Source organism: Harpegnathos saltator, unplaced genomic scaffold (assembly GCF_003227715.2).
Source record: "Harpegnathos saltator strain DR-91 unplaced genomic scaffold, Hsal_v8.6 scaffold327, whole genome shotgun sequence".
Taxonomy (NCBI): domain Eukaryota; kingdom Metazoa; phylum Arthropoda; class Insecta; order Hymenoptera; family Formicidae; genus Harpegnathos; species Harpegnathos saltator.
The window spans coordinates 38,901-59,743 of NW_020230125.1; the positions used below are offsets into that span (position 1 = coordinate 38,901).

The 20,843-nt window shown below is 48.7% G+C and overlaps 1 protein-coding gene across 1 annotated transcript; it reads right to left on the reverse strand.

Moving 5' to 3' along the window:
- Positions 1-1,726: 1,726 nt before the first annotated feature.
- On the reverse strand, positions 1,727-2,256 carry LOC112588872 (uncharacterized). Its single transcript, XM_025300064.1, has 3 exons — positions 2,139-2,256; positions 1,857-2,044; positions 1,727-1,791 (listed from the first exon to the last, which is right to left on the reverse strand). Exons 1-3 carry the CDS (start codon positions 2,238-2,240, stop codon positions 1,779-1,781), a joined length of 303 nt encoding a protein of 100 aa, XP_025155849.1. The 5' UTR covers positions 2,241-2,256; the 3' UTR covers positions 1,727-1,778.
- Between the last annotated feature and the right edge of the window lie 18,587 nt (positions 2,257-20,843).

The window sequence follows — 20,843 nt, forward strand, 5'->3', positions numbered from 1 at the left end:
AACGATTCGACCGTGCTGCGCGACGCCAACCAATAACTGTTGTCAGGGTCGATGAAGCTGCCGGTCCGTTGCTCGGGATCGCGGTACGGGAAAGCACCCTCGCCGAAAGTAGACCACATCACGTCGTAATGATACGTCGTGCAAGCGCATCGACAATACGTTCGTCCGCGACAATTCGGGGAATGTTCCGCGGAGTGTAACATCCCGCTATTCCGAGGCATAAAGAAGGAAATTTTTCTTCCAAAATCTAATTGCCGTAAAGATTTCCACTTAATGGATAACTGAATCAAGAAAAGAAACAAGGTCGTCAGGCACGCACCTTTCTTTGTCGCTGTTTTTGGCTAACCAACAGGTCACGAACTATCTGTATCCTACATCTCAAGCGCCTTCTATATTCGTCGGAACCTGTAACAATAATATTTTAATACCCTACTCTCTCCAATGACGTACTTATGCGCATATAGTATACGTACATATACTACACTTTTGAAATTGCACCACATTCACTTATTTAACACCCTATATAACCGATATTTTTATATAATATCTCGCGTAATACCTTTTCTTATATATATATATATAACCAGTATATTGTATCCTATTATATGAAGTAATACACTTCATCTATGATACATACATATATATACATCTGACCTAATAATTCATTACTTTAAAAATATTTGATGGCGACCTTCTAAACTGCCAAACAATTGCAGAAAGGCCTGGAAGACAGTAATAAGTCATATATAATTTACAGCTTCATTTTCAATATATTTAATGGATAGACTAATGATATATATATATATATACCTAATTGTACCATAGCTATTAAGTACAGAGACTTAATTTAACCACTTACCATCTTACCTAATAAGCCATTGTTATAATACAATTTATTAACGTCAAATCCTAGTATATTACTAGCTTGGCAGACCTATGCTTAAACCTGTCGACGAAAAGCAAATAAGGATAAAATAATGATTAATAACCGCGATACACTAAAATTTTAAAGGTTTAAACCCACCTGTGCAACAAAAAGGCGTAACAAACTCATTCATAGTCCCTAAAGCAGTACACCGCGGTAGCCTTAAGGCACGTCGCGCCACCGTCGTCTCGCGGCCACCGAGCGACCCACTCGCGCTCCTCCTTACCGACTCGATCAAAATTGTTGCTGAAAAATATTAATTTAAAAGATTATTGTTTGCGCACAAAGAATACCCGAGCAATAACCTCTAGACCGGCATAACCACCATAGTTACCTTGTTCTTGATGTTATTACTAATACTTCAATCGCTTTTTCACATGATCACCCACACAATAGATATATATACACTAATAATTAATCCCCCATTAAGATAAGTCATCAGTAACAGTAATTGACAAATTCCTGCTACTAAAAACTTAAACGAATAGACAAAATCAACCTCCACCGTGTAACGCAAGCCACGGACTACTCCACCACCTTTCTCGCTATCTCCTCGATAAGATAAACCGTGCATTCCTATACCATGACTAATCCAAGCAGAGATCTTTATTCATATCTCCTCACCGTAAATAACTAACACCTTTTACTCACCTCTTTCTTACTAATACTTTGCTTTCAAATACTATCTAATAACCCTAGAGAAAATAGGAAAAATTTTAGAAAAGGGAGGAAGAAAGGAGGGAGTATAACAAGTAGTAACGCAAATTTAATTGAAAATAATTATACTGTATAAAAATCCTTGTACAGGCATTACAATATTAACGCATAACGCCTATAGGTGTCGATCTTGGCATTATGCTCGCTCCCTGTAACGAACAAAATACTTACCAATTAAAAATGTGTTTTTCTAATCGGGATAAGGTTTATTTACCCGAACAAATTTTTAAGACCGTAGGCATCAGGGTCAGGGCTCATATCCAAACCACCATATAGCCAAAAGTCGGCTGCCTCTCTCCTCCTCCATCTCCTTTTCCAACGCACCTCCGTCATTTCGCGGATAGACAGCAGACCAGGAATCTGAATATTTGTCTTCAAGGTCACATCCCCATTGCAGAAGCACTGTAGTAACATACCTTAGTAGTATAACCAAATATCCTAATGTGCATCCAATTGAGCTTACATCCATGCATGCAACACCCTGACATATACTTACTATTATCGCCGGCACCGGTCGGAAGTACCTTCGCCGAGGAAAACGTTGACGGAAGGGATACATATTTTCTCCTCTTTCTTTCTTACATACACGACTGATCATTCGCAACTGACAGCTGACTTATGAGCACACAAAATGGAAACCGACAAGTAACCAACCTCGAAATAGCTAAACACCCTCCCTCAGATAACTACTACCACCTATATGCACTAACGCCGAGCAAATATCCCCGCATGGAACTAGCACCTAGGATTGGACAACAGGCATGAACGTAGCATAAACCTAGAATCACCGCCCTATCAAGCATATCCCTATATAAAATAGGATTCAGAATTGGACAAAATTTCAATAAAGTAATACCCAAGTAAAGGTACGCAATAAAAACAACGATATTAACAAATCACACACTCTAACGCTCCATATTACATAAAAATATCACTGAAAATTAGAATTTCAAAATCAGTCCAAAATAAGGAAAATTATTTTTCTTTGGTCTTAAAAACTTCAGGAACAATATTGATATCATCCCTGGAGCATGAAAATGACGAAATTATAAATAAACAAAATAATTTTGCAAACAAATTTTGAATTTTCACTATCGATAAAATTACAGCGGGAACTCTTAATATGGTACCCCCGAACTCGAAAATTAGGTAGCTGCAATATTTTAATTTGTTAATTTAAACAATCAGACAAATAACAATCAAATCACCGCGGATCCACCTTACCATAAAGACATCAGAGTGTAGTCATAAAGGAAGAGAAATAACGTTTTAGTTATTATTTAAAATTTGAGGTTATTGTTTATAACAATTATAACAAATAACAGATGCTCATTATAATAAGCCCACAAAATTCCTTTAATATTATAAAACAACTTTTCCAGAACACAAAATCCTCTAACATTTCATCAACAGTTCGAAATTACACATACACTAATTAACAAATGAATAACAGCTTAACCAATAGAGCGCGAAAAATCACGCTACCCGCATAATATTCTGTTTCACACAACGGATAGAAAACACATAAAAGAAGTACATCAACAGCTAATAATAATTAATTGCAAAAAATATAATAAATTTATTACAAGCCAGAAACCCAACATAATGCATATCACTGTATTCGTCTTTGAAGTAACAACACCTCGAGATACCAATGATCCCTCTTGCTAACAAAATCACCAAACATTATTTCGTTCCCCTAAAAATTACATTATTAACCATGGATTATCTCGACGCCATGTGACGCGCAACGGCAATAAAACTAATAGTATTACACTTACTTTCCCGAAAAAACGAACACTGAGAACACTGAGAACACTGAGAAAAGGAGCATAATGGATAACTTATATAAAATCACGTCAACAAGCCCTTCCCAGTTTCCCCATATTTAGGAACTCCATGCGACTATAGGTCCATAACTCGAATGTATTTCTCCTCGGCTATCTTAGAAACCGTTTCGAGCCTTTTCGAACCCCATGGCCGCATTCAAACATTAATCGCTAACGAAAATGACATGTCTCAACCAAAAGAAATAATGCAAACCACGAATACATAAACGCCACAACATAACACGTCCGATAAACGTTATCTAATCTGTTATTCCAAGAACACTTAATCGATATTTGTAAGAATGCGCTGCGTAAAAAAAATATATGTAAGAGAATACGTAAAGGACAAAGATAACAACGGAAGTATTCACGATAACTCATGCATGAGATCATCTCCGAACGACTCTCTCTCTCTTTCTACTATCCTCCCATAAGCGGATATCCCTACCAGAGCCTTTTCCCCTCCACACCTATATCCCCGACCTGACGAGTTGAGAATACAGAAGCCAGAGAGTCAGTCAGTCCCCGACAGCCGAATCAGACGGTCACTCTTGAAGATCCCAAAGTTGACAAACAGTCTCGCGCCACTTAAGAGTCCTTCATTTATTCTCGCTAACCGCCCCTTCGGGCGCCACGTTGTTAAAAGTAAGTTACTCTATACGCATCATAGATTTAAAATATTTTCTCGTTCCCTTGTACAAGGGGCTGAAACAACAGACAATTGCGACAAAGTCATTGGTTAGTTTGGCTGACCTCTGAAAGGTGGAACTTTTTAAAGCATAAATAATTTATTGAATATATATATATCACGCTTTTATATACTCTGCCTAATTGCACACGACATGTAACGCAGTAGGGACCCATTTTCATTTATTTGCTCTAAAGTATCCTTATTAACCAGGCAGCTCCCAGCGTTGTCGAGCTCCCGGTTTCCTCGCAACTTATCTATCAGAAACTCCCTTCAGGATAACATTCCCCTTGCATTCCATACAAATCGGATCTGGTAGCACCATGCATTGTCGAGCCATAATCAGGCAGCTCCATGCATCGTTGAGCTCCTAGTCAAGCCGCTTTGCACGCATGTTGATGCTCTAGAACGAATTTAAATTTTAAGAATCCTTCTGGCAGCTCTAATAATTGAGCTCCATTCTCTCCACAGACTTTCCTGGTAGCTCCAAAGGGGTAGAGCTCCAACAACCTGGTACTGTTCCAACGCGACTGCACCAACCTAACTGCACCTGTATCCAATCCTCCAACAGTGAGTAAATTAATGCACCTGGATCACCCTCTGTAACACAAAATAATAATATATTCGAAATAAGATAACAAACCCTCCAATAAATGCCAAAGCGTAGTGGAGTCGCCGTACGTAGGCGAAACTTAGTTAAAATAGCTCGTACTAGAGCATGGATAGAGGAACAAAACAAACAACTAAAATCAGATCACGCGACAGAACCAGCAAGCTCAACGAAGGAAATAGAAAACGAACAATTAAAAGAATCATTCAAACATGTATACGATAGGTCTATTTCGGATGTGATGACCTTATGTAACCAAAATACAACGGGCGATATTTCGACCTCAGAATTAGGGCAGGTTTCATTTACGGACACAACCAGCCAAGCTAGCCTCCATTTGTCAACATACTACTCATACGCGCACACCCAAAATACCACAAATATTAGACCTCGTTCCTTTGGAGAACAATCAGATATAGAAGCTATTACCCTTTCTGACCAAGAAAACGAAGCGGACAAGGCTTATTACATTGCTAATGTATCACCCTTTTTGAGCAATAGATCTAACCATTAGAATTGGAAGCTATTATTCAAACGACATATATCTTTCACACGTATTTACCTATCTCTATTCAGGAATATTATGTATGACCGTTGCTTTTATATAATCTACAAATATATATATATATATCCAGCACATTTAGCCTACCATATTATTGAATGAATAACCATCTTGTTCCAAACTCCAAACAAGCAGATAATATTGGAATATCTCTCTCTTTCGATATTGTCCTCGGCGCCCCTGGCTATTGCCGGTGAATGCAGGTAGGCCTAAAATAAAACAGAGGACAACCGTTATCGTCGCTCTTAGGAAAGACGAGACGTTACAACGTACACCGTACGTACCTCGCCGAACCTGCCGCCGAACCGAACGTACCTCGTGGGCGTCATCGTGTACTCGTTGTATCTCAACTGATCTCGCGCAAAGTTCAACGCCGCGAACTGTTCCCTGTTCAGCTCGACGCTGAATTTGCATCCGATCGATCGACCTGACCGAATGAGAAATCCCTGCAGCGCGTGATCTAAATCGCCGATCGCTACAGGTACAAAGTGGGGGGGGGGGGAAGTGTAAAAGTACCAGCGTCCATCGCAGCGCTCCTCAGTGCGCAACCGATGCTCGCCCGACGCCGAAGGGCTATCGGTTTCGTCGCCGTGTGTAACTATACGTTACACGCGGCGACATCCGTTCGAACGTCCTCGCGCGGATGCGAATGCGTTTCAAGGGGAACGAGGGTCGCTGGATGACACTAGACACCGAATATTGGTCGCACGTGATCGCTGAATTTGCGACCATTGTAGGATGAGGATGACCGTGCGTGGTACGAGTAGCGCGGTACGAGTAACGTGTTCGCAGAGTTTTGTCGGAATTTGTTAAACACTACGCGTACGATACGAAGCGCGCATTCGCGTTTTTTATAATAAAAAAAGATGCTAAGGCAAGAAACGAAGCGAAGAAATGATCGTTGTTAACGTTTACAGGTTGCGTGAGAAGTTCGCGGAGCGCGATGCACCTACGATGTAAATTGTATCGTTGATCAATAGTAAATACATATATGCGCGTGGATGAAATGTGAGTTTCTTAATCCCTATTATCCATCGCGCAACAAATGCGCCAGATGCTTCACGCGGAGCGTGAACGCTAATGAAATCTAGTGGTACACAACAAACGCAATCGCGGCGTTTGCGCTCGATCGCACCACGCGTAGCGTTCATTTCATGTCTTATCCATAACATAGTCGTTCGTATTTTTTCAGCCACATAAATAGCGATGTTATCTCACGGAAAAAACAACTCTTAGATCAATCGACTGTCTAGTGTCGATTGGTGGGAGAGCGTTGCTCGTTCGCTGTTTCGCGTATCGCCGTTGATCCGCGACTGGTTCACGATCAGAAACGTGAGAAACCATCCAGAAACGACCGTTCGTAACGAGTTTGCGTTTGTTCGATACCGCGTTTCTATTCCTCTCGGAGGAGCACGCTCCGTTCGTGGCGTCGAGTCATTTAGTTCGAACGGAGTTCGCGCGTTGCTGTCGAACGCTCGGCGATGGTTCGTTTTGTAACGATCATGTTGCCGGAGGTCGATGAAACGAGAGGCGCGATTACACGACAGCGATTTCGCATGAGAAAATATCCGTATTTTGCGCGTTGCTACGTGTTCGATTTGCTTCAACGTACGGTGAAGACCTTCGTCAACGCGCGTTGTCATTTACGGTCTTTTCCACGCGCCGTGTCGTTAGCGAATCACGTTATGAACGCGATCGCGAACATCGCGACGAACGACGGCGAGGAATACTGCTGCGACGATCACAGTGATCAACGCTATCCCTGACTTCTCGCCAATTCATCCAGATAAAGACGAATGTCAACAACAATGACGATCTCGGTGACTATGCCGAGAACGAAGAGTCGTTATTGTCGAGCGAGAGCGACGATGACGATTTTGTTCGCGAGGAGGATCGCGTGACGTACGATCTGTCGAGATTGTTGTACGTTTTCCACTATCAATCGTCCGATCGCGAGATGTGTATCGATTGTAGATTCGACTAGATGACGATAGCTTCCGAAGTTTCGACTCGACACTGGCGCGATGTCGTGTATTGGTTATTGCGCATTTTACCGATTTTGTGCAACTACTGCAAGATCACTGTGATATCGCGGCGCGATATTCATCCGAGCGTGATTCGTTACAAAATTGCACGGGGTTGGATGCGACGCGACGTGTGCGTCCGTTGCGCTCTGTCGCGCGTAACGAAACAAATTATTCCCGAATTGGTCGTTGCCGTTCGACGATGGTGAGTTCGGCGAAACGACTCGTCGGAGCGCATAGGTGCAACGAGTGCGTTGTTCGCACCTACGCCATTGATCGTCAAACGACGCATACTAGATGCCATACGCAGCGGTAGATGCGTAACCTGATGCGGCAGATATCTGTATCCTTGGTGGAACTTGGTTAAATTTATCGTTAAATTTGTACCTCAGTGCGCGCGACGAAGATCGCAGAACGGTGTCGCATTTCGTACCTTCGTGGCCAGTAACGGTTCCACGACCGAAGACGCGCTAGCTATTCTGAACGATGTGGCGGTCTAGCTGTTGCTACTATGCGAAGAAGGAGAAACGTGTACCGTGTTCGCACGAGTGGCTCCCGATCGATGGGAGAACATGGCGTACTGGTTGTCTCATCTGTTGCCTCTGTTGTCCGAAAGTTTCACTATTTGTTCGCCGCGATCGCGAGATCGACTCGTTTCTTCGAAATTGCGTCTCGATCGAACATCGAGACTCTCTCGAGAGCGATAGTGACGTCGTAGGTCGCCGAGATCGAAACGCGTTCTTTCGATCGTTATCTTCGCGAAATTGAAACGCGCGTTCTTCGATCGTTATCTCCTCAGCGAGAGAGAGAGAGAGAAAGCTGAGTGTTTCGATCGAAAAACCTGCGAGTATCGCAAACGAAGACGTATTAGAGTTTGGAATATTTCGCGATAACGACGACTAAGGCGCGACTACCGGTGAAATGTCGACGATTAGAACGATGAGATTCATCGCGAGGTTGTCGATTGCTATGTTGGCTACTATGACGAGGAGAACGATGGCGCGAACGTTACGACTGATACGGAATCTGTTGACGACCACGGTGATCAACAAACGCGAGCAGGCAATGCACCAAGAGCGATTTTACGATGCGTTATCGCTCCGTAACGTTCCTTCGCCCGTATATAACGAACGCGAATGACTACCCGATCGTTAGTTCGATCGAAAAAAGAGAGAAATGTCATCCGCGGCGAATCGAGGCGATGAAGAACGAATGGAACAATCGTCCATCGTCGCGACAATTCGCGAATATCATCGGATTCGATTGGAAGGAGAACGACAATGTCCGTATTGCGCGTGTCGATACATCGTGGACGAGATGTTCGCGGAGGCGATACGGTACATCGATTACGCTTCGCGCGAGGAACGACGGATCGTCGATTGGATCACACTGCGATCGCATGTGCTGCAGGATCCTCTTCATGTGGAAGAAATGATATCGCGTTTGCTGACGAAGACTAGTGTTTATTGCGATCGAAAGGAAGCCGAGTCTCGTTACCCTTGGTTGTTATATCAATCGATCAATCTGGAAATAAACGTCGTGCACAACGATGACGATGAAAGTACGAACGAGAAAGGAACAGAGCTGATCGCCTCGCTCGAAAGTTACGAATTGACCAGTGAGCTATTGAACACATTGCGCTGTATATTCGTGCATCAAGAGCATCGATCGAACATCGAGGCGAGGTACGCCGAAGTCACGGTCAAAATATCGAGTCATCACTGAAAGAGCATCGCGCATTGGTTCTAGCGCATGCTACTGAAAATGTGCGGTTCACGTTAATGGTATGTTTGGACGCGGTGTTTCGTCGTTGCGTCGACTCATCTTGGGACTCGTGGTTGCACGGTGTTTTCGAGTACACCGCGCGAACTCGACCTTGCGAGCACGGATGTTAGAAGTGCGCGATAACGCGCATTGTTCACCGGACCCATTCCCGAGCTGACAACGGCGGTTCGACGCTGGCGAGTTCAACGACACCTGGCACTATCAGTCGTCGACACGACATACTTGTCGCGATCGCCCGCTCCAGCGCACGTGAAGCGAGCGATACTGGACGAACTGTTGTCGTGCGACGCGTCGGAAATCAGAGGCGAGCATCGCGTTCATTTGAAAACGTGTCATTCGCGATTCCGTTTTCACGCGATAGATATAGTAGCCGCGCTCTCATCAAGAAACGACACGACGAAGCGGAGGACGCGACCGTTCGCGTCCGAGGACGGTTCGACGACCGAAATCGTACTGGCCGTGTTGACTGAGGTGACGCAAAGATTGCGCGACGCCGACTTCGATACGCCTGTGATCGTATAGGTGTCCGAGCAATGCAAGAACGTGTTGTACTGGTTGACTCACATGCTTCCGTTATTCTGTTGGCGCTTTTCATTCTGTGTAAAGGTCCTTTGACGCAGCGCACGCGATCGATCGATGCCTTGGCTCTGTAATACGAGATAATAAACCTTGTGTCGTAAATACGATGAGCGTTCGAGTTTCTCTCCCTTCCATCCGTTGATTCGTGGTCTTACGATGTTATCGTTCGCTCGATATCGCAGTCGTGGATCTGCGAGGACAGGAGCAATGGCGCGTTCGCAACGCGCGTTGCGATTCGAAGTGTTCGAAGGGTATCGCGACAACTGCTCGGTGCGATACATACCGTGGAAGTAGACCGTGGTAGTAGTGGAAGTCGAACGGAGCGGCGAAATGACGCGAACCCGTGATCAGACGCGATATAAAACGCTGATGCTCCGTCACGAACGACGACAATATCGAGCGTTTTTTCGCCGGACTTTGGATTCGAGCGTCCCACGTTCCGTTCGCTGCGGATTTTGTATCGTCGATCGATGTCGAGTGCGAACGGCGCAACTTGTGCGAGGTCGTTGTGGAGTCGGTCTAGCGACTTCGATAAGAAAGAACGGTGCCCGTATTGCAGACTTCAATGCGTCGTGCGAGTACTGATCCGCTATGCAGATCGACTCTCGAAGACACTCAGCGATTCCGACGAACCGTCGCTGCCGCAGAAACCGAGCGACGTCGAAGAGATCATAGCGGACGATCCTTCGTCGGCGAAGGTTCGCGAATTGCTCAAAAGGTATCTTGAGTATGCTGGCGTCGATGCGACGATGCGGCCTTCGAAGAGTCCTCGACGCGAAAGCGGTTGCGCGAATGACGGTGGTCTCGGGAGCGAGCTTCAGCGAACGACGACGGACACCTCGTCGATCGCGAGCTCGGAAACGTGGACTTAGACGGATTTCGCAGCGGCCGATCGAGCCGTTGACAACTTCGAGTTCATCGATGGCCATAGAATCGTCGACGATGCGTATCGAGCGCCCTCGAGAACGATCGACGTGGTTGTCGCGTCCGACACGTCGAATCGCGACACCGCGACGCGGCCATCGTCGTCATATATGACCGTATTGAGGAGCGCCAGCGTCTCGACGTCGCGACGTCGCGAAAGCGTCGTCGGTATGACCGAGTAGCAGAGACGAATCGTCGACACGATCGAGCGCGTATGGACGACTGCGGCGCGCGACGGCAATCGTCGCGTGGTGATAGACGGTGTGGCCGGTTCGGGAAAAACGTTCCTGCTCGGACTCATGCTCGATCGTTTCGCGAACGTGTTGTATCTGGTGAAGAAACGCAATTTCATCGATTCCACGACCAAACGATTTGCATCGTACGATAATTTGCTCGCAAAAACGATCGATTCGTATCTGATGAATCTGTCGAACATTCGCAATTTGTACGTTTGGTTGAATCTGCGACGCAGTGTCGCGGGTCGCTGCGAACTGCTCGAACGCATTCGTCGACTGAACACATCCGCGAGTCTCAATTTCGACCAATTGATATTCGTAAACGAGTACTCTTTGATCGAGGGCTCGGTGGCCGAGCTGTTGAACGCGGCGCTCTGCGGACGAACCGTTCTGATAGCGGGAGACTGCAATCAACAGCCACCCATCGGCGAGGTGGAGGATCAAGCGATTCGCACGATGCTCGATTACGACGATATCTGCTTCATGTACGAAAACGTGAGAGCCACCGATCCGCGTCTGCTGCGTCGTTTGGCGTGTTTCACCGCGCGATCCGGCGGTCACGAGTGCGTCACGTTGCCGCGAACGCGCACCGTCGACATGAGTCCGTTCGTTCGACCTCTGCGCGCGATCGCTCCAGATGCGATAGACGCGGACTTCGGTCAATTGCCGCGACTGATCGTCGCGTCCAACGGACGCGTGAACTACGCGATAAAGGCCATCGGCTATCTGACCTGGCGAAATTGTCCGATCTGTCACGGAGCCAACAACGGCTCCGACGTGAAGCGGTCGGTGCTGTCTGCGCAACAGACGCAGCGTCGTCGCGACCGAACGTCGCGACGTTGCTAGAAGCGACAACAACAACAACAATAACAACAACAACAAGAACAACAACAGCAACGACAACAACGCTACCTCGAGCTGCCGAACCGGCGCGCGCTTCGACGATCGTCGCGACGATCCTTACGCGGATGAACATTTCGTGCTGCGCGGTATGCGCTGTCGCATGATTCACGCTCGCGCGAATTGTCCTATGCTGGTGGGATCACGCGTGATCGTGCGCGAGATCGAATCCGACGATTCCGTCGTAGTCGAGACGGAAGACGGTGCATTGTGTCGCGTGCGTCGCACGCTCGTGAAACCTTACGAGTACAGCAGCAAATGGGCGCGTCGAGACGGCGATCGTTTTGACAACGCCTTTCGTATGTTCCCCTCCGTGATGGACGCGGCCACGACGATTTATCAGTTGCAAGGTTTAACTCTGTACGAACTGACCTTTCCGAGATGCTACATCGACGCGCACGGCATGAACGACAAGGCGCTGTACGTGACACTGTCGAGATTCAGACACTACCGACAATTGTCGGGGGTGATCAATTGCCACTCGTTGGTCATCGGTAACAGTGGATAACGATCGTGCGCTGTCTCGAGGTACCGCGAGCGTCGACATCGCGCGAGGAAACATGCACCCGTTGCCGCAACCGCGACGACGTCGTCGCGACGACGAAGATCGCTGCGACGACGAGGACGAGCAGAGAGCCGCGTTGAACGCGGTCATTGCGACGCGATGATGAGCTCGATGTCGATATTATTGCCTCGAACGCGTAGGTCGGAAACTGGTGTACGACATGTTGTCTCACTCCGTTCAGCTTTGCTCCCTGTGGAAGACTGGAGTTCGGTTCACCCCCGCCCACTCCGTACCAAGTAAAATTGAAAATACTGAATTCATTGCCTGCCGTCGAGGAATACTGCAACGAGGATCACGAACTTCGACGTACGTCCTGGCCCAGTTTGGACGTTAAGTTGCAAAGATCGTCGATTTCGACGACCGGCCGAACACGACGCGGCGTTGCAGCGACCGACGCCAAAGCGTAATACGAGGTCACGAGAGAACTGTTGTTCGTGTTGAGCCACGTGTTCACGGTCGACGCTCGACGTCGACGTCGAGTCCGATTCGACGTCAACGGTACTGAGGACGATTACGTCACGGTGAAGGCGCATCTAGAAGACGTCGTGTTCTGGTTAGCCGCCATAATACCGATATTTTGCGAAAGATACTCCGTGGCGGTGATCGATCCGGCCGAGGGCCGTGACGAACATCGCGCGATCAACGCGTCGTTCGATGGTGCAGCGGCTAACGCTGTAGTCAACGACGAGGAGTTCGCCGTTCACGAAACAGCCGCCGCGCTGTTTGAGGACGACGACGACTCGGGTTGCGACGCCTTGTCCCTGTGATTTCTTCCGGTGGCATCGAACGACGCTCCTCGAAATATCCCGCGCTTTGTTTGTCATCGAGTGATAACCGACGAACAAATATAGATAACAAAGAGTACAAGAGCGCTGAGCGATGTCGCGAGTTTGCAGTATAGTTCTGAAAATGCGGCGGTGACGAGTTCTCTCGAGTCACGGCACCGCGCGGTCCGTTGTCCGTATCGGGCGTGTCGTATCCTCGATGGATACTGCCGAGGTTGTTCATCCGAACGAGGAAGTTGGTGTGGAAGAAGGAAGATTGGAACTAGTACGACGCGTATTGAGCTTCCACAGCATCAGTCCGCACATGGCCGAGGCGTATCTGACGTATCCTGTACCGCCTTGGGCCAACAATCGCCGCAGGACCGTTGTCGATCAAGAATTGGAGCGTTTCGACGCACCGTGGGAACGAGCGATTGGGACTGTCACATCCGCACTACCAATTGTAAGAGGAAGCACCACACAAAATTTTTTTTTTCTCTCTCTTCTTTCCCTGGAATCACCCAAAACTTTTCTAAGTCCCTCGAACATAAAATTTTCTAAGTCCTTCGACCCTAAATTTTTCTAAGTCCCTCAACCCAAAACTTTTCTAAGTCCCTCGAACATAAAATTTTCTAAGTCCTTCGACCCTAAATTTTTCTAAGTCCCTCAACCCAAAACTTTTCTAAGTCCCTCGGCCGAGAATTTTTCTAAGTCCCTCCGCACCGAAATTTTCTAAGTTCTAATTTCCAAACCCCCACTACCTTCCCACTCCAGAGGAAAATTCGGCGGCTCGGGAAAGCCGCAGCTCAGGGACCGCGGAGCGCCCGAGAGTCTCAGTCGTGCAGTGATCTGGTGCAGTGCTTCCTCCATCCCTCCTAGGGTCTAATATAAGTACTAAATCTAACTTAGAATATTTTCGTGAGTTTTAACTTAGAATATTTTCGTGAATATGAACTTAGAATATTTCCACTAAATCTAACTTAGAATATTTTCGTGAGTTTTAACTTAGAATATTTTCGTGAATGTGAACTTAGAATATTTTCACTAAATCTAACTTAGAATATTTTCGTGAGTTTTAACTTAGAATATTTTCGTGAATGTGAACTTAGAATATTTTCACTAAATCTAACTTAGAATATTTTCGTGAGTTTTAACTTAGAATATTTTTACTAAATCTAACTTAGAATATTTTCGTATATTCGTTTTAGTCAAAATATATTCTTGTTAGCCGATTCAAGGTTAGATTCACTCTCCCATCTCCTCCCATCCCCGATCGCTAACGCATTGGAATCGCCTAGCTGATAACTGGCCGCCGATTCTTCAAGGTATTCGCATCACTAGAATAGGGGCGTATAGGCTGCGGCTCGATCGCACCGCCCACCCATAGACGCACAGGTTGCGGCTCGATCTCACCGTCTACTAGTTGCTCGAAGGCGCATAGGTTGCGACTCGATCGCACCGCCTGACAGAATAGGGACCTCCGAATTAACCACACGTATACGGCTGGCCGGAGTCACAGGAATGATTCCAAATGCGCCCTGTACGCCGGGGTGGTCGTAAAAAATTCAAAAAATTGGAATACCAACTAAAACATGGACAAGCGTACCACCCTTACCTAGGTGTCGAACCCACCAACTCCGCTCCCGACAAGGGGCATCCTCGCTCCACTGAACCCCCTCGCTCTCCAGAATCTCCTCAGTCGCCCGTGCCAGAGCACCCGAAAGCTACCGCTCGCAAATCATACAGTGTTGGCAAGATCGATTGTGATACCCATCCGCGACTACCGATCATTCGACGCGGATTCTCGCCACGAGACCCGAGGCCTGCTTTCTACCGTCGACTGCGTGCAGAGATCCTGCACTACTACTACGGAGCATCTACCCCGCCTCACACCCTCCGCACCTGTAACGAGAAAACTCCGACCCTCGAACAGCTTCGTGGGCACGTGCGCAACTCCATGACACAGGTGTGCCAGATCATTACATTGGATTAAAGGAACTGGTGAGTGCCATTTGCTCTATACTCCGCGGAACATTGTGTCGTGCCCGACAGATCGCGCGTATCCCTGGGGAGAATCACGCGATTCGTTTGACCCAAAAATTGCGATCTAGCCCCGCGTCCAGGCCCGAGCACCTGCAGCCTAGCATCGCAGCCGCGGCCGACCGGGACGTAACAATACACCACGCTACGTCTGTAATTCAGGTATCCGTACATAGAATTGGCGATCACTTTGAACATCTCCTTGCAGCCGAACACGCGTCGCTGAAACACGTCGTCTGTCGCGCGCATCTTGACTTTGTAGCGCTTCCGCATACGCAGATAGTGACTCCACAGGGAACATATTATAGGCCGGTCGTCGTTCACCACGAGAATCCGTCGTCGCATCGGATCAACGCTGGGATCGATTATTTCGCGCGCGTTCGAGAACTCGACGCCTTCGTACCATCCGCCATGACGTTGAACGACCGCCGCTGCGAGCGAGTTTCGTCCGCGAATCATGTAACGCGACATATCATTCTCGGTCATCGCGCCGTCGTCTGTGGACTCGATCAGCAGTTTACAGGTGCTTTTGCGCGATGAAGAGTCCGCTGGTTCGTAGTCGAAGGATCTCACCAATCCGTCGCGTATAGTTCGATCCAACAGAGTCTCGTCGTCGCCGTGAATCTCCAATAGATGATCGCAAATAAACACGTAAACCGTCTCCATTGACAGTTCATACTGCCATCCGATCGACGGATAGAACGATGCGAAGTCGATACAAATCGGTCTCCTACAACAGGACAAGATCAAACGTTCAAACGACGATCGTCGTGCGTTCGTCGTCCTTCTCGATTGGACACTCACGAGTAATGATTGGGTGCTGCCGAATTGATGTCTCCTATACACCTTGTCGTCGTCGATGCGCATCAGTCGCAACTGATCATACACCGCAACGCGGTACGACCGGTCCTCGTTGACAGCGTTACATCGTTGGTCACTCCTTTCTCTTCGTCGCTATCGCGCGAACATTTACCGCGAAACCATCGACTGACCTCCCGCGGTGAGCGAGGCGCGACCAGTGATCCTTCGTTGCCGTTGCATCCGCGGTTCGCCGACAACGAGTGATCGTTGCACCGAAATGGCAGTACAACGTTGCTGCGTTGCAGAACGCGCACCGCGAAGGCGTCCAGCAAAAGTCTACTGTTGCCCGAGTGCGATGATTCGAGTAGCGTGGCGTAAAAGTGTCGCGAGTACAGAGCTATCGTCGGCAAAAACGATATATTTTGCATCAGATGGTACACCGCGGTGCAATCTTGCAGATTGTACAGTGCCACGCGCAAATGTTAACGCCGCGATCGATATCGAGCGTGTCGAAAGCCGAGTCGGAATCGAACACTTCGCTGCCACCATCGCAATCAAAGTACAATCGACGAATCGTTACCGCGTCGAAGTTCATCTTTTCGCGCCAAGAACGTTCCGTCAAAGAACGTTCAGCCGCCTCGTTGGCGCCGAAGTATCTCGAGACGTTCTTCAGCGCGATCGAGCCCACTTGTGCGAGATATCGCGCCTTCACGTGCAGCATCAGATCGAAACTCACTTGGCTCGCGGCGAATCTCGACTCGCGATGCATCATAAGTGCTCGAAACGCGTGATCATAGAGTCCGTAGTACAGCGCATGGTTCACCAAGAACGTGTAATCGTACTGCCTACTGTTGTAGCCCACGAGAATACACGCTACGCGAGCAGCGTCCGTCGGATCGTCCAATCTGTACAGATCGACGAAGAACTCGTTGTTCAACAGCATCTCCAGCGCGTCGAGCAGAAGCGCTCGTTCGTCCCGATAAATTTGCACCGTCGCGCGCGACATGCCACATTGAGCGCGCAATGCGCGCTGCACTTGTCGTTCTCGCTCGTTCATTTCTTCTTGCGTGGTCAATGGAACGTACGCCAGTATCGGTGGTGTCACGGTGGTCTCGTCCATGCCACTACCCACTACGATGCCGCTATCGTTGAGCGAACGATTCGCATCGTCGCCGAACCGTCTCTGATGAACAGTCACGGCTATGGAGGCTAGACGCTGATCCTCTTCCACACCGCGAGGCAAGGTGCTGTCCATGCGCGTGATCGTCTCGATGTCGTAACTCACCACCGGCAGTGTGCTCAGTGGATCGCGCGGCAATTGATTCTGGCGCACCTCGCGAGCGTTCAGTTTCGCTATGTATTGCAGAGACTCGGCGGTCGCTCCGTCATTCACTCGGCACCACACACCTATTTCGAACACGCGGTGCAGATCGATAGTTTCGGTTTCCGCGCGCTCCTCATCCTTCGTCTCGTCGTCGGTTCGTTTGGCGTCGTCTTCCGTTTCGCAGCCGTATTCTCGAAAGCGTTCATTGTCGCGATCGTCGCTCGCGCCGCGCGCTCGTCGTTTGCGAAAGACGTACGACGCTAGAGCCACTTTGAAACATGTAGACTCGGTCGCGAACAACGAGTATTAACAAGTTTGCGCGTGCGCGTTGTCTCGCTGATAACGAAAAGCTACGTCTCGCGACCTGTACGAATCGAAACGAAATTCGCACAGATCGGCATCCTTCACTGTCTACAGCACACGGTCGCTGTTTCTCACGAGAATGTATACAGTGGCGCATATCGTCGTGGTCACCGTTCCGCAACGAGACTATCAATCGACAGTTAGCCGTCTGCGCAAATTGGGCAGGTGCTTGCGTTGCACCGCCGCGTACAGAATCGGTGTCCATGGTACGCAAATAGTCGAACGTGTGCATAAACGTCGCGTCCACCGGAGCACGACACTTCCGTATATCCTAGTGCGTCGACAGCGAGCACGTTTCGATAATGTCCTTCCTCCGTGATGAACGATCGGTCGCTTTCCTCCCGCGGACCATCGGCTCGATTGTGCTCTTCAGTGTCGCGATAGCCGCTCTGGTGAATAGTGGTCGAAGCGGCATTGCGAACCAAATCGAAGAAGCCGGTTTAGTGCCGGGATAGTGCACCGCCAACGGACATATCACTTGCGCAGCCATGATCGCGTTGTTGATGTTGTTACTGTCGAGCGGTGTTTGCACCATGACTCGCCACCCGTCGCGCGTTATATACCAATCGCTCGCGGACATCGGGGCGAACGGAAGAATGTCGCTCGCGACCGATTCGCCGGACGACTGTCCGCATCGACACTGCGTGATAGATTACGTGCGAACTCAGGGACTGCCCGATCTATTCTGGCAACGTTTCGAGACGTACGGTCTCACCGATCGCGAAACTATAAAGAGATTGTTTCTCGGTTGCAAACATCGTTTCGCCGTTCTCACACCGAGCGAACCCGGACTGCGTGATTTGGAGCGAATCAGTGTGAACGCGCACGAATTTAGGATATCCTGGGTTCAATGACGCGTACCTTGCGCTGAACTTAGCGAACGACTGGAATCTGTATCTGTTGGATGACAAGGGAGACAAATCGTACCGAACGGTGTATCGCGTGCTCGACGAGGCTGTACGAGTTCGATTGTTGACCGATGCCTTTCACGCGTCGTTCGACACTTGGTTGGCGTTGTATCGCGCGCCCGCGAGGACGATCGAAAATCGAGGGGTATCGACTCGCGACGACGAAGTTGCGGATGTGATTCAGCAGTGGACGTCCGCATCGTCGACGCACGGTGACGAATCGATCAATGAGGAGTACTATGCGACGTGGTACCACGGTCGCAAAGGCGTGAGGTGACCGAAGCGATCGAATCGAAAACTGCATCGCACGGTTCTGCTCCAATACCGACAAAACTCGTCCGTTCGATATCGCTTAATCGAAAGCATGAAAAACGTATCGTGTTCCATGGTGATCGATTGTCAAACACTGCTGAAAACGCGTCGACAGTTGTGGAACGGTCATTGTCGACATTGGATCATGCGAGCCATGCACGTTCGTTATCGGCCCAACAATCGCACTAATCGTTACGATGTTGCGCATATCACATTGAACGGCCTGATTGCGTGTCTGTATTTTTACGGCACGACGATACGATTTCTCGACATCGTGGATTCGTGGTATCGAACGATGCGCCATTCCGATAACATCTCTCGTGCTGTGAACGAACTGTACGAGACTCAACGACGGTCGTTCGTCTCGCGAAACGAAAGAAACAGCGACGACGATGGCGCGATCGCGTTGGATATGATTCGACTCGATTTGAGATTCGTTCCGGTCCCGGTGTTTAACGCCGTCATGTCCTTCAAAGCGCGACAATCGCGCAAACGCGACGCGAATCCTGCGAATGGAGATAAGGGTGAATAAAGAAACGCTGGAATCAAACTGCGAATATTTCTCTCTTTTTATTCATAGAATGCTCAGAGCGCAACGCGCGCCTTAGTACCCGTGGGTACAATGAATTTCGACTCGGCTCGATCTATGTACGTCGTCGAGTCGTCGATTTCGAACTAGCGACTTCGGTCGTTTCGTTGAAGTCGCGGCAACGACCGATTGCGACGTTATCGACGCGTCGCAATCGCACAACGTTCACTCGCCATCGTAGTGCAGCAAACTGCAAGCTACGAAGGAAACGATCAGCGCGATCATAGCAGACAACGCCATGACCAGCCACATGAAAGGTGCCGCTGAGGCACCTAACGCCGCGGTAGTAGCAGCCCCTACGATATCATCCAGAGTGGTGATCACGGACATGTTTAGCTTAGATTCACGTAGCGTCGCTTTACCAACTCGTTGTCGGCGATGAAGTAACGCGACTCGTAATAATCGTCGATGCCATTTCTTACCGTCGACGTATCGTATCGTTTCGACAAAAACATGGACGACAATGTGTGTTCGCATCAACGATACAAAACGTCGTAGTCGCACAGGGACAAAGTCGAAAGAACGTCACGCTTTATCTCCCATTGCAAACGAGACAAATCGATGACCGTAGGGATCGGAAGCAAATGGATCGACGAGGCGAGCATCGACTCGACGTCGGCACGATCGCGACTCGTGAACGCGTAACCGTCTCGCCAGAATAAACGAACGTGCCCGGCGATTCGCTGACATATGACGCGATCGAACATCGCGTATCGATCGTCGTACCTCGTCATTCGCAACCATTTGTACATCTCGCGCGCTTTCGTCAACCAACACGCGGAATTCGCAACGTCGAATCTGTCATGGTGCACGTTCAAATTTTCACACTCGACTCTTCTCACCGCGAGTTCGCACGATAGAATCAGCGCGAAAGGACGCAAACAATCGTCGGATTGCGAATTGCACGATACACTTATCGGCGATAGCGTCTGATTGCGCGTAGTATTCGACAGTACCAACAGCACGATCAAACGATTATTGCGATTGAAGCGCAGTAAGCACTGTCGTTCCTCTTCCTCCGCATCGTCGGTCGTCATCGTAATCGATTCGATACTTCTCACCGCGATGACACTCTGCGACGATTGAACGTTCCGCGGATCGGTGTCTTCGTGTCCGATCGTCGACGCGGTCACGACGAACCAGCCGAACACTATTTCGTACGACGATTCGTCATCCGTGAAGCAACCTTGACGTTGTTCGTAAGAACGCACCAATCTCCGAATCGCCGATTCCGACACATCCGTCAAGCGCACGGCATTTTCGTCCCGATTCGTTTCGCATCGTGCCAGTGTGATCGACGTGACCTCGGCTAACCACTTGCCGGAGAGACTGCTGATGAACAGCACATCGGTCTTGGCGCTGTCGATCATCTCGGCCAAAACATTAATCGATTTGCAG